This window comes from Piliocolobus tephrosceles, unplaced genomic scaffold (assembly GCF_002776525.5).
Source record: "Piliocolobus tephrosceles isolate RC106 unplaced genomic scaffold, ASM277652v3 unscaffolded_110, whole genome shotgun sequence".
NCBI classification, from domain to species: Eukaryota; Metazoa; Chordata; class Mammalia; order Primates; family Cercopithecidae; genus Piliocolobus; species Piliocolobus tephrosceles.
The window spans coordinates 346,378-360,585 of NW_022292088.1; the positions used below are offsets into that span (position 1 = coordinate 346,378).

The 14,208-nt window shown below is 45.6% G+C and overlaps 1 protein-coding gene across 2 annotated transcripts in view; it reads left to right on the forward strand.

Annotated features, from left to right (window-relative positions):
- Nucleotides 1-14,208, forward strand: part of LOC111529185 (protein-glutamine gamma-glutamyltransferase 5) — a 37,122-nt gene that overhangs the window by 10,557 nt on the left and 12,357 nt on the right. For both annotated transcript variants that reach the window (XM_023196083.2, XM_023196084.2), the window contains 3 exons: nt 365-483; nt 3,381-3,509; nt 4,074-4,251. In XM_023196083.2, the coding sequence (XP_023051851.1) occupies nt 365-483; nt 3,381-3,509; nt 4,074-4,251 (426 nt within the window). The remainder of the gene's footprint in view (nt 1-364; nt 484-3,380; nt 3,510-4,073; nt 4,252-14,208) is intronic.

The following is a 14,208-nucleotide window of genomic DNA, read 5'->3' on the forward strand; positions in this document are numbered from 1 at the left end:
AAAAAAAAAAAAAAAAAAAAAAAAAAAAAATTTCCAGCTCTGTACTGATGTATGATTTGGGCAATTTACTTAATCACTCCGAGCCTGTTTCCTCAACCTTCAAATGGGGATAGGATGTAAATGTGCTTTGTAAACCAAGAAATTCCACCAAAGGTGAATTTTTATTATTCCACCTCGTGTTCATATTGAACCTGTTGGTGGTGTTGGGAGCGTGGACTCCCTAAGACCCACCGCCTTGTGCCCCTCTTGGTGTTGCCAGGGGCCCTTGCTCCAGAGCTGTTTCCTCTGGGACTATGGGGATGAGAATGGGGCAGGAAGGGAAAGGTGACTTTTCTGCTTCGTGCCCTCCCACTCTGGTTCCTAGAGGATGCTGTCTACTTGGACAGTGAGCCCCAGAGGCAGGAGTATGTCATGAATGATTACGGCTTCATCTACCAAGGCAGCAAGAACTGGATCCGCCCATGCCCCTGGAACTACGGACAGGTGAGTCTCAGCCCTGCTTATGGCCCATCCCGGCCCTGAGCTTGTGGGGAGAGGGAGCAAGGCGCACGTGAGGTTCACCTAGAACTGCTGACCAATGCTAACTCAATGGCATGAGGAAGATGTGTGTTGTGAGCCCAGGTTGCCCGAGGAGCAGCCACAGGGAGTGGGAGGGTCTGTCCTTTGCTGATCATGTCTGATTTGGACAACAGGAGCTAAGAGAAAGGGCAGTTAAAGGCCCCTTACCCAGGAATTCCACTGAGCACGAGGGTGAGGACGGAGGGCATGACAAACACCATGTCAGTGATGATGGCATTTGGGTTCATTAAACTGTTTTTCCTTTGGGGTCCCATTTTCCACTCTCTCACTTCATCCTCACAACCCCTGGTGACTGACCCTAGCATCAATTCTGTCACACCAAGGACAACTTGCCCCTGAACGTTTCAGCCAGAAGCAGTACTGATGAGCCGCAATGCATCTCCCTCCCTGTGGCTATTGTCTCTCTATTTATGTGTCTTTTTGATAAGATATCTTTTTAATTATGAAAGTTAATACATGATTGTTTAAAAAGCTTTGCAAAGAGACATTACAAAAATGGATACATGAAGGTCATCCCAAGCACTGTCACCAGCTTGCTGTATGTTCCTCTGCATTTTGTTTTCTACACACATTCTAAAATGCTACTTTATATGTAAAAATAACGTCATATTAATTGCAATGCTCTGCACCTCCTGCCTTTCTAAAAGCCTGCCTCTCTTTTCAAATTCAGCCTGCAGCAGGGGCTTCAGGAAGTCCAGTGCCAGGCAAGGACGAGGGCTCTCGAGGCTGAGCCCCACGCCAAGAGCACTGTGGGAGGGAGGGATCAGCTCTCGGCCACTCAGAAGGCTGTCAGCTGGGAAACCCTGGGGATCCTCGTGGAGCCTTGTCTCAGCTTCATATGAATTCCTCCCCTGGACCTGCCCAAATAGAACTCCAACACATGTGTCCTTCCAGCCCCAGCCTGGGCCCAGGGTTGGCTATAGCCAAGACAAGAGATAGTGGCCTCAACTGGCCCCAACTCACATCCCCAGTACTCACTCAACATGGGCAGATTGGGCATCATGGAGAGACCTGGACAGGAGTTGGCTGTCATCTGTGAGAAACAGAAGTGAGGGGTTGCTGCTTTCTCAGCCCTGGGTCCCTCTGTTTCTGTCTTTCTTTTTTTTGTTGTTGTCTTGTTTTTGTTTTTGAGACATCATCTTGCTCTGTCACCCAGGCTGGAGGGCAGTGGCGACATCACAGCTCCTTGCAGCCTTGACCTCCTGGACTCAAGTGATCCTCCTACCTCAGCCTCCTGAGTAGCTGGGACTAAAGGCATGCCCCACTACGCCTGGCTAATATTTTTAGTTTTTGCAGAGACGAGGTCTCACTATATTGCCCAGGCGGGTCTCAAACTCCTGGGCTCAAGTGATCCTCCCGTCTCGGCCTCCCAAAGTGTTGGGATTACAGGTGTGTGCCATCGCACCCGGCCTATTTCTGTCTTTCTTCTTCATTAAATGTATATTGGTTGCCTGCTCAGTGTCAGGCAGGGTGCTAAGTGCTAGATATATGAAAATGAATACAACATTGTCCCTGATCTTACAGTGTAATGGGGACTCAGACACATAAACAGGTCACTTATCATACAGTGGAACATGTAAAGACCGAGAGATAGGGGCACAGTGTTCTGAGAGCCAAGGGGAAGAGCTCTTGGTTGGGCAGGGGAGTATCATGGAATCTTCCCAGGAGAGGAGATGTTTGAACTGAGTTAGCCAAGTGAAGGATGGTGGGAAAAACATCCCAGACAGAGGGAAGGCATGAGCAAAGACATGAGGGTGGGAAACGGTTCGGCCCACTGCAGGAATCTGGTGTTGCTGAAGAAGTAATGGCGGGGATGGAGGGGGCGGGAGCGGCAATTATTGAGACCTGAGGCTGGAGAGATAGGTTGGGGCCAGGTCTAGGAGGAACTTATGTGCCTACTGAAGGAGGTCAGAGCTTTGATTCTCTAGGCTGTAGGGAGCCTTTGAAAATTGTAAAACAGAAAAGTGAGCTGATCAGACTATCCTCTGGGGAAGATTGATCAGAGAAGCCTCCTAATTCTGCGTGTTGCCCAGTGTTGCACAGGAGTGAATGCATTCTTTTACACGCGTTCTACAAGGAGGTACAGAGTTCCTGCAATGTGCTGCGTACCGTGCCAGGCCTAAGGTCCAGAGTTGTGAAGGGAACTGGACTGGAACAGTGCCGAGACTCAGGCAGGAAAAGACAGACTTGACTACATCACGTAGCCGAGTCTCGTGAGGAGAGGGGACATACCAGGGCTGTGGAGCTAAAGCAGGCTCAGGCTGGGGGAAGGCCTCACACGGAGTGGCATTCACACCAAGTCTGAAGGACCAGGAGGAGCCTGCCTACCTCGGGTGGGAAATTCCCTAACTCACATGTAATTCGTCAGCCTAGAGCCCCTCACTTCACAGCAGCTGCCAATGCTAAGCTGGGTCGGCAGGTGAGTGTGGAAGCAGGGGCGATGTGGTTTTGGTAAGAACACCCCCTGGGGCTCTAGGAGTGGGGATTGAGAGGAGAGCAGGAGCCTTTTCAGTCGGTCAGACTTACTGGGGAAAAGCCCAGAACAACCCAGGAGTAGCAACAGTCATCTGGAGTGAAGGGGAGGGATTTGGTGTGCAGGGCGTACACGCCAGCGGCATGGTGGCCCTAGAGCTTTGAAACCCCACACCTGAATGGGAGGAGATTCATGGCTCTTCTGTTTGACACAGTTACCTTCCAAGTGAGTTTATGTTCCACTGGGGCTGAGGGGGGAAGTCATTACTTTTTACATATTCCCACGAGACAAGCATGGGTGCCTTCCCTCTCGGCCTCTCCCCCTGAAGTTTGAAGAGAAAATCATAGACATCTGCCTGAAGCTGCTGGACAAGAGCCTGCACTTCCAGACTGACCCAGCCACAGACTGTGCCCTGCGGGGAAGCCCCGTCTATGTCAGCAGAGTGGTGTGTGCCATGGTGAGGTCCCTGGCGTGCCTGGGGAGGGAGGAAGCTGTGCAGCGGGAGCCCTGCCCACTCACAGTTGTCCCCTGCGGTGGGTGAAAGACCCTCTGGCAAAGCCATCTTGGATGAGACTGACGCCAGAATGTGGGTGACAAGTTTTCTCAACCGAGCTCTGAAACAGCTGGGTGTGGGTCCTCACCTCTATGAATTCCAAATTACCTGTTTTGAGAAAGGGTGAGTGTAGTTCCGGTTTGCGAAATGGTCTTGTTGTTTCTAAATGTCCTCTTCTCTGCAGTGTTTTTTAAAGCTCTCACAGGTAGGCTCCAGCTTTGCAGGGGATGGGAGGACACAGGTAAGGGGTAGATAGGAACATAATAATAAACTAATTCACAGTGGAGCAAAAGTCAGAAGAGTCAACACCCATCCTTAGTCCTCCCCAGCAAGTCTGAAAGTCCACAGCAAAATGCTGTTAAAGTCTCTCCTCTGTTTCTCAGGCCCATGGCTCTTCCAAGGCAGCCTACACATGACATGTTGAGGAAATGGATGCTTCTAACACTTCTCTATGTGGCTTCTCTTCAGATCAACAGCAATGATGACAATGGGGTGCTCAATGGAAACTGGAGTGAGAATTACACAGATGGCGCCAACCCTGCGGAGTGGACGGGCAGCGTGGCCATCCTGAAGCAGTGGTATGCCACAGGCTGCCAGCCTGTGCGCTATGGGCAGTGCTGGGTCTTTGCTGCCGTCATGTGCACAGGTAGGATGTAGAAAGGACCCCATGAAAAGGTCGGAAGTATAGCAGCTCATGTATGAGCCTTTTGAGCCATTCCCATCCCAGTCCCACACAGTTCACACCAAGGGACATTTGGAAGGAGGCCCTTTCCCTCTCTGAAATGTCTCGACCAGGCACGGTGGCTCACACCTGTAATCCCAGCACTTTGGGAGCCTGAGGCAGGTGGATCCCAAGGTCAGGAGTTCAAGACCAGCCTGGCCAAGATGGTGAAACCCCATCTCCACTAAAAATACAAAGATTAGCAGGGCACGGTGGCAGGCACCTGTAATCCCAGCTACTCGGGAGGCTGAGGCAGGCGAATCGCTTGAACCCAGGGGGTGGAGGTTGCAATGAGCCAAGATCATGCCACTGCACTCCAGCCTGAGTGACAAGAGTGAGACTCCCTCTCAAAAAATAAATAAACAAAATAAAAAATAAAATGTCGCATCACGGACTTCAGACTGCACATGTCTGGGCTTATGTCAGACCATGGTTCTGAAGTGACAGTCACACGTCCCAGGATGCCTGACACCCTTGCTTCTTCTGAGCTTAGGCAACCTACCAGCATATTCCTAAGAGCCTGGCTGGGAACTGTCTAGGTTCGAGACAGAAATGAGATGAGAGGCTGAGTAATTAGGAAACTACAAACTGGTTAGTGTCCTTTCTGAGCACAGAGAATGGGCTCAATGAAGATATGTACATGCAAGGGAAACGTGAGCCAGGGCTGTGGTATGGACCATGGGGCCAGAGCAAGATGGCAGCCCAAGGAATGAGCTTGAATTTGGAGTTGTTGAGGGCCTGATAGCCTTACTCCGGCCAGAGGGTTAGGGGAAGGGAGAAAATGTGAGGTCAGCTTTTCAGATAAGGAATGGATACTACATTAGTAGAGGAAAAACTGAAAAATACATATGGGGAAAAGACAGCAAATGGAAGTTGGTTTGTGGGTGACAAGAGGAGGAGATAAGGAGGAAATCGTGAGGGGGGGTGATACTTGGAAATGAGTCACACACTGGAGGTGAAAGGAGGAGGCCTTCTGCCTCACCCAGGGCCAAGTGCTTGCTCCGGGTCCTCACCCTTGCCCTGCCCCACACCCAGGCCAGCTCTCAGCCTCTTGGCTTGCGTATCCTGATTAGGGTGGCAATCAGAAGGTTATTTGTTGTGTTAAGCTGGGGAGAGAGGCCAAGCAAGGTTTTCGCTCACAGGACTCTTTAGGGGAATCCAGGAATGCCAGATCTGCCCATAACTTGGTGTTTATTGGGGGTTCAGGCCTTCCGGGTGGAATTTCGTGTGTGATAAGGTTTAGTGCATTTCGTGTGCTTGTATGTACTGGGCTCATCTCTGGGCTGTTGGAAGAATGCAACTTCCCTGAAGGAAGCTCAGAGAGCCCCAGGCATCTCTTCAAGGGCACGAGGAGGCGTTGCCACCGAGAGAGAGTGACTTTGCACAGTTGATGAGAATGATCAGTAAGTCCCAAGCTTACTCCTCTGCAGCTGCAGAGCCAGCTCTTGAGTTGAGTTGGATGAGTTGAGTGCCCAGGTATAAGAAACAAGGATTCCACAGCTTTGAAACTCCAAGTCATGAAGATTTTGGTGAAGTGAGAGGTCTGAGTCCTTCAGGAAGCAGGCACAAGACTGACAGGTAGAGACTAGATCTTGTATAAGATAGAGAGGGAACCTTCCAGTGTGTGGAAAAGCCTAGCATCTAATGGATCAGGTATGTGTGTGTAGAAGGAGTGAGCCAGGTTTGGTCGGGTGTGGTTGTCTGGAACTGCTTGATGAGAGAAGTGGAGCCAGTGAATGGAGATTATGCAATGACAGTGGACCAATTAACATGTTTGTGAGAATCATGGCCCTTTAGTGGCCTGGAAAACAAAGGATTGGTCAAAGTAGGTTAAACGTGGCCCAGTCCCCTGTACTTCAATCAGCACCAACCTTCCCCAAAAGGGTTACCATGTTATATATTAATAAATACAGCAGTTTGAAAAACTCATTCCTTCATCCAGCAATGAGTCCTAATTCTACACCAGGGATTCACTGTGTTCCAAGAGCTCTTGAATACAAGATGGGTAAGACCCAGCTTCTGTCTTCAACTAAAGTTAAAATTAACGATTTAGTCAAACTCCTTAACCTCAAACAGTTCCCAAAGCATGTTTTTTGAAAATATATGTTATTATTTCATAGCCACAGTAACTAATGTTTACTGGGGACTTCCTTTGTGCCAGACACTGTGCTAAAACTCTGATGGCCTAGCGTAGCGGAGAAGCATGTGGACTCTGGAGGCAAGCTGCGGGAGGTTGCATACCAGCACTACCATTAATCGGCTGAGTAACCTTGGTCAAGTCATTTAACTTGTGCCTCAGTTTCCTCAGATGTACGGTGGGGAAAGTAATGGTACCTACCTCATAGGATTATTGAAGGGATTGAGTGACTTCATACTGGAGAGTGCTTAGAATAGTGCCTGGCTATAGTGAGTGCTCAGGAAGCATCAGTTAGGGTCATCTTGTCTGATCACCTAAATGACCTTATGAGATGGGACCTACCATCTCCATTTTTCAGAAGAGGAGATTGAGTGGTGGAGCTGGTCTCATACCCAAGTCTGGCTGGCTCTTCAAGCCATATGCTAACCATTAGGCCTTACCACCTCATGAGCATTGCTAGCAGCTGCCATTAATCCAGCACTAAGCCCCTCAGGAACACACTGGGCACTTTCACTTTTACTAATCCTGAACACCACCTGCAAAGTCGATATCATTATAGCCGTTTCACAGATGAGGAAGCAGGCTTAAAGTGACCTGGGGACTCTGGTCTGACTTAGATGTGCATCTCCCCTCTACGGTCCTACCTCCCAGGGTGGCCTTTCTATGTGTTGGCACATTGATTTCAACTTCCCATAGAAAAACCACAAAAGGAGGCTTTGTGTGCATCAAAGATGAAGTTATAATTTTGGGGGATGTGCTGTGTCCTTGGCATCCATTTAGTTGCCTATTACTTGAGAATTTTAGAGAACTCCCTGGCCTACCCTTCCTGTGCCTAGGGCCAGGCACCCTAGAGCTCTAGGCTCTCAGGCTCTTCCTGTTCTTGCCGTTCACTCTCTGACAAGCTTGGAACCCTCAGCCCTTGGCTGAGGTCTGGGAAGTAGCCTGGATGCCTTGCACGATAGCAGGAGAACAGAGGGAACAGTAATGTTCTGTTGCCTGAAAACTCCTCAAAAGCCAGGTGTGAAAAAGCTACCTAGTGTATAATTTCATACATATGAAATGTCCAGAGCAGGCAAATTCATAGAAATAGAAAGTAGAGTGTGGTTGCTTAGGGCTGGGAGGAGGGGATAGTTGGGAGTGACTGCTAATGTAATGAGGTTTCCTTCTGAGGTGAAAATGTTTTGGAGTTAGACAGTAGAGATTGTTGCACAACCTGTGACTATATTACAAACCACTGAACTGTACACTTTACAAGGGTGAATTTTACGGCATGCGAATTATATCTCAAGAAAGTTGTTTGAGAAGAAGCCAGGCATCCTGGGAATATGCCTGGTCTATTCTTGCCCATAACTGAGTGGGATTGGAAGTGGGGTAGGGGAGAGCAATGACTTGGGCTGAGGGTTGGGAGGTACTAATGTGTGACTGTAAGCGGATGTATAGCACCATCCCTCTCCTGTAAAATAGGGTCCAAGGTCCCAGGGGCTGTAAGGGGAAGCGGAGATGGGAAAGGGTGTGGGAGATGGGAGGCTGCCTGGTTGGGACTGTGACTGGGTCCTCCTCTTAAACTAAAGCAACCCAACTTGCATGTCTTTGATACATCAAATCCTCACTTATGATGGGCTTGCATATAGAGCCCTCTGCTTATTAAGCTTTTTTGAAAACCCCTGAGCTAGATATTATCTAAGATTTTTCTAACTCAGTTATGTAGGGGCCTTTATAAAGTATCCCATCTTCATTTCAACACAGTAACTCTTGTTCTTATTGTTTTCACCCTTATGTCTCAAAGAAGGAACCGCAGCCAAGGCCCTGGTGCATTATTTTACCGCAGCCTTTTCTTAGATCCCAGTTCAAACTCTTTTGTGCAATGCCCTGGACTAAACACAAACCTGCCTTATTTTCCATTGATTTCCATTGACATAAGATAGCATGGAATGTTCCCTCGTAAGGTTGTTGACTAATACATGGAGAGTAGATAGAAAGATGTCTGGCACATACTTTTATCTAAATGTTAGCTATTATAATTAGTCTGGTACTGTTTTAATCTCTGCCTCTTGGGCTCCAGGGGTTTGGCTGGGTCTTATTCAAAAGGTGTTTCAGCCTGGTGCAGTGGCTCACGCCTGTAATCCCAGCCCTTTGGGAGGCCGAGACGGGCAGATCGCAAGGTCAGGAGATCGAGACCAACTTGGCTAACATGGTGAAACCCTGTCTCTACTAAAAATACAAAAATTAGCCAGGCGTGGTGGCAGGCGCCTGTAGTCCCAGCTACTCAGGAAGCTGAGGCAGGAGAATGGCGTGAACCTGGGAAGTGGAGCTTGCAGTGAGCCAAGATCACACCACTGCACTCTAGCCTGGGCAACAGAGCCAGACTCTGTCTCAAAAATAAAAATAAAAATAAAAATAAATAAATAAGTTGTTTCTAGCTATCCCTGAAACTTCAGTTCCCCTCTCTCCCACTTTTTTCCCCTTTTATTTCCTTTCTTCCTTGGAATGTTTAGAGTTAAGTTAACTATATTCCTCATTTCATGGCACTTACCATAATTGGTCTGCTCAGGCCCCTCTTTGTAAAAGGCCCTTCTTATTAAAATCAATTAATTAATTTCCCCCTTTTATCTCATAGCCCACTTCTATTCGCCTCTCTGCATGATAGGGAAACATTTTCATGTGTTTAATATGTAGCACTGTAGTTGGATATGTTTTCACAAAAAAATCATAGTATGATCTTTGTGCAGTATTTTATTCAGTATGGTTTTGGTTTCATGTATTATATTTGTCTTTTTTATACATATGTATATAGTTTTATTCTTATTTATTTTTTAAGGCCAGTGTGTATTTTTTATCCTTAGAAGTTCCACTGAGTCTTTTTTCTTTTCAAAACTCCTCAAACAGGTTTATTCTATAAAGAAAATTATGTTATTTACAGAAAACAGTAAATCTAAAACAAGTACGGTACCCATCAACTGTGTTCCTAATCAGACTAGGGAAGGGGCTCCATCAATTATAGAGCTAACACCTCCATGTCATAAGATGTACAGGAGATATAGGAGCTACAAGGAACCAATCTTGTTTTTTATTTTCTACTTTTCTTTTCTTTTTCTTTTTCTTTTTATTTTTTATTATACTTTAAGTCCTAGGGTACATGTGCATAATGTGCAGGTTTGTTACATATGTATACATGTGCCATGTTGGTGTGCTGCACCCATCAACTCGTCAGCACCCATCAATTCATCATTTATATCAGGTATAACTCCCAATTCAATCCCTCCCCCCTCCCCCCTCCCCATGATAGGCCCCGGTGTGTGATGTTCCCCTTCCGGAGTCCAAGTGATCTCATTGTTCAGTTCCCATCTATGAGTGAGAACATGCGGTGTTTGGTTTTCTGTTCTTGTGATAGTTTGCTAAGAATGATGGTTTCCAGCTGCATCCATGTCCCTACAAAGGACGCAAACTCATCCTTTTTTATGGCTGCATAGTATTCCATGGTGTATATGTGCCACATTTTCTTAATCCAGTCTGTCACAGATGGACATTTGGGTTGATTCCAAGTCTTTGCTATTGTGAATAGTGCCGCAATAAACATACGTGTGCATGTGTCTTTGTAGCAGCATGATTTATAATCCTTTGGGTATATATCCAGTAGTGGGATGGCTGGGTCATATGGTACATCTAGTTCTAGATCCTTGAGGAATTGCCATACTGTTTTCCATAATGGTTGAACTAGTTTACAATCCCACCAACGGTGTAAAAGTGTTCCTGTTTCTCCACATCCTCTCCAACACCTGTTGTTTCCTGACTTTTTAATGATTGCCATTCTAACTGGTGTGAGATGGTATCTCATTGTGGTTTTGATTTGCATTTCTCTGATGGCCAGTGATGATGAGCATTTTTTCATGTGTCTGTTGGCTATATGAATGTCTTCTTTTGAGAAATGTCTGTTTATATCCTTTGCCCACTTTTTGATGGGGTTGTTTGTTTTTTTCTTGTATATTTGTTTGAGTTCTTTGTAGATTCTGGATAATAGCCCTTTGTCAGATGAGTAGATTGCAAAAATTTTCTCCCATTCTGTAGGTTGCCTGTTCACTCTGATGGTAGTTTCTTTTGCTGTGCAGAAGCTCTTTAGTTTAATTAGATCCCATTTGTCAATTTTGGCTTTTGCTGCCATTGCTTTTGGTGTTTTAGACATGAAGTCTTTGCCCATGCCTATGTCCTGAATGGTACTACCTAGGTTTTCTTCTAGGGTTTTTATGGTATTAGGTCTAACATTTAAATCTCTAATCCATCTTGAATTAATGTTCGTATAAGGAGTAAGGAAAGGATCCAGTTTCAGCTCTCTACTTATGGCTAGCCAATTTTCCCAGCACCATTTATTAAATAGGGAATCCTTTCCCCATTTCTTGTTTCTCTCAGGTTTGTCAAAGATCAGATGGCTGTAGATGTGTGGTATTATTTCTGAGGACTCTGTTCTGTTCCATTGGTCTATATCTCTGTTTTGGTACCAGTACCATGCTGTTTTGGTTACTGTAGCCTTGTAGTATAGTTTGAAGTCAGGTAGCGTGACGCCTCCAGCTCTGTCCTTTTGACTTAGGATTGTCTTGGCAATGCGGGCTCTTTTTTGGTTCCATATGAACTTTAAAGAAGTTTTTTCCAATTCTGTGAAGAAACTCATTGGTAGCTTGATGGGGATGGCATTGAATCTATAAATAACCTTGGGCAGTATAGCCATTTTCACGATATTAATTCTTCCTATCCATGAGCATGGTATGTTCTTCCATTTGTTTGTGTCCTCTTTTATTTCACTGAACAGTGGTTTGTGAGTCTTTTTTTTTTTTTTTACCTCCCATTTCTCTTCTCATTATGTTCTTGTTTTTCTATAACTCCTCTCGAGTACTTTGAGCATATTTATAATATATAAAATAGCTCTTTGAGCTCCTTGTCTCCTTTTTTTTGAGATCAGCTTTTTAAAAAATAATTTCAACTTTTATTTTAGATTCAGGGGGCACCTGTGCAGGTTTGTTATGTGGGTATATTACATGATGCTGAGGTTTGGAGTATGGATGATTTGTCACTTTGTGCTAATTTCATGATCTCTGGCATTTCTGAATCTGGTTCTATTGATTAATTTTTTTTACAGGCTATGGGTCATATTTTCCTGTTTCTTTGCATGATTAGCCATTTTTTATTGTGTTATGCTGGTAAGAACTGAATTTTGTTTTATTCCTTTAAAGGACTTTGTGCGGTGTAGCAATAATAAATTCCTTGCAGATTAATTTGAGCCTTTGAAGGTTTTTTTGTTTTTTTTTTTTTTTTTTTTTTTGAGACAGAGTCTCTATTGTCGCCCAGGCTGGAGTGCAGTGGTGCAATCTCGGCTCACTGCAAACTCCGACTCCCGGGTTCAACCTATTCTCCTGCCTCAGCCTCCTGAGTAGCTGGGACTATACATGCCCATCACCATGCCTAGCTAATTTTTGTACTTTTAGTAGAGGTGGGGTTTCGCCATGTTGACCAGGCTGGTCTCGAACTCCTTGAGGTTTGCATTTAAGCTTTGTCTTGATGGCTCCAGACCGGTCTTTACCCTAAGCTTAATTTAGCCCCACTACTAAGTCATGCCTCTTCTGAAGACTCTTATCAAATGCCCAGTGTATTATGAGGCCTCTCCACTCTATTGCTTTATCTGGCCTCCTGGAATTTCATCCCCAGGCTTGCACAGATCACCACTCAGGCAAAGACTTGAAAGACCCCTCTGCAGATCTCTGGAATACGCCCTCTGTTCAGCTCTCTCCCCTGCATACACTCCACCGTGCAAATTGCAGCCCTCTAAGCTTCCCTCAATTGTGATCTCATCTCGTTAACTCTATAAGACTGCTGAGTTCTTTTTGGGCTTCCCGTGCCTGTGTGGTGGCCTGGAAGCTGTTCTGGGAAGTCCCTCAATTGCGATTTGTCTATTATTGTTCTCATGATCATACTAGAAGTATGTATTTTGGGGAGGAAGACAACAAAAGTAGTGCTTCCTGTTCACATAATATCAGGGATACCGGCCGTTGATACATCTTATCACGGTTGACGTTGACCTTGATGCCTGGCTGAGATGGTTCAGTCTTTGCCAGCAGGAAGTGGCGGGGGTGAGGCTACAGTTTGTGTCTGTACAGTCAGTTTGTCCAAACCAGGATCTAATGAGGAACTAAACATCGCATCTGGTTGCAATGTCCTGTGTGTCTCCTTTAATATCAAAGAGATCCTTTAATTCAATATGTGACTTGGTTGAAGACACTGAGGCAGTTGTCCTGCACAACTCTACCTTTCAGACTTACCTGAGGGCTTCACTGTGTTGTTGGTCTTCTTATGCCTCTGTTCTTTGTATTTTGCAACTGGAAGTTAGATATAAAATATTCATATTAAACATTTGGACTAGAGGCCTTTTAAAGCAGTCTTCTGATTGTCCATCCCTGCATAAGCAGCTGACATTTTTGTCTTTTCTCTACTAGTCCAGGAAACTGACTTGTGTGAGGATGGAGGGAGTGATTGTACTGCTCACTGTGAAGGGGACTTTTTTGCCGTTTAAGACCCTCCCCCCGCCACACACACCCAGATAACCCTTACAAATCTGCCACAGAGCCACAGAGCAGGTCTCACAGCTCCATGGTAACTGCCCACTGCCACCTTCTGTGCTGCCGTTTTCAGCTAATACATGACCCAGGTCCTACATGCTGCACTTTGCTCCTTCAAGGTCGATATCCTTGTTTCCATGTCCTATTTCTCTGTAAACAGTGCTCATTTGTACTTCTTGAGTAACAGGTTATTGCACTTTGATGACTAGGGTTCAGTTCTTAATTGCCCCCACCCCCTTATCAAAAAATAATTTTGGTAGGGCCTTGTCTTAGTGCAGGCTAGAAGACGGGAGATTATCATGGAAAACAGATGGTATACCTTTGCACACTTAAGGTACTGTTAAGGAAACAAATAAGATTTCATTTCCTTCCCATTACAGGTGAGAGAGAGAACAGTTCAAATATGATCTAGTGATGGCATCTCTGAAAGACCAAAGCAATATGATCATCTTGGTTATAAGGGACGATTAAAGGCATGGGATAAAGAGCAGAAAGTGATATATTTATCATTTGGAAGCTTAATGCATTCGGGGAGAAATTAAAAGGTGATAAAAGTCATCACATTTACACTCAATTACTTGGACTCTACGAGCTGAAGTTTTGGCCACATTTCTCGATAAAAGCCATGGGATTGTGGCAGTAAAGCTAACTGAATGCATTTCAATAAATTGAACTCTAACTTTCCACTGAATTTTTCTTGTAAAATTAGGGTCACATTTCCACATGGGGGCAAAAAGAACTTTACAGCCAGTCCTGAAACATGCTAGATATTTTATTTTATTTTAGACAGGATCTCACTCTGTCACCCGGGCTGGAACACCCAGGCTACAGTACAGTGGTGCCATTATGGCTCACTGCAGCCTCAACCTCCTGAGCTCAAGCAATCCTCCTGCCTCAAGCAATCCTCCTGAGTAGCTGAGACCATAGCACCACCGTACCCAGTTAATTTTTTTATTTTTTGTAGAGGTGAGGTCTCACTACGTTGCCCAGGCTGGTCTCGAACTTCTGGGTTCAAGCAATCCTCCCTCTTTGGCCTCTCAAAGTGCTGGGATTACCAGCCTGAGCCACTGTGCCTGGCCCCATCCTCATCATTTTAATACACCATTAGGACATGGTCCACTACCAGTCAAGTGGAGTTGTCTT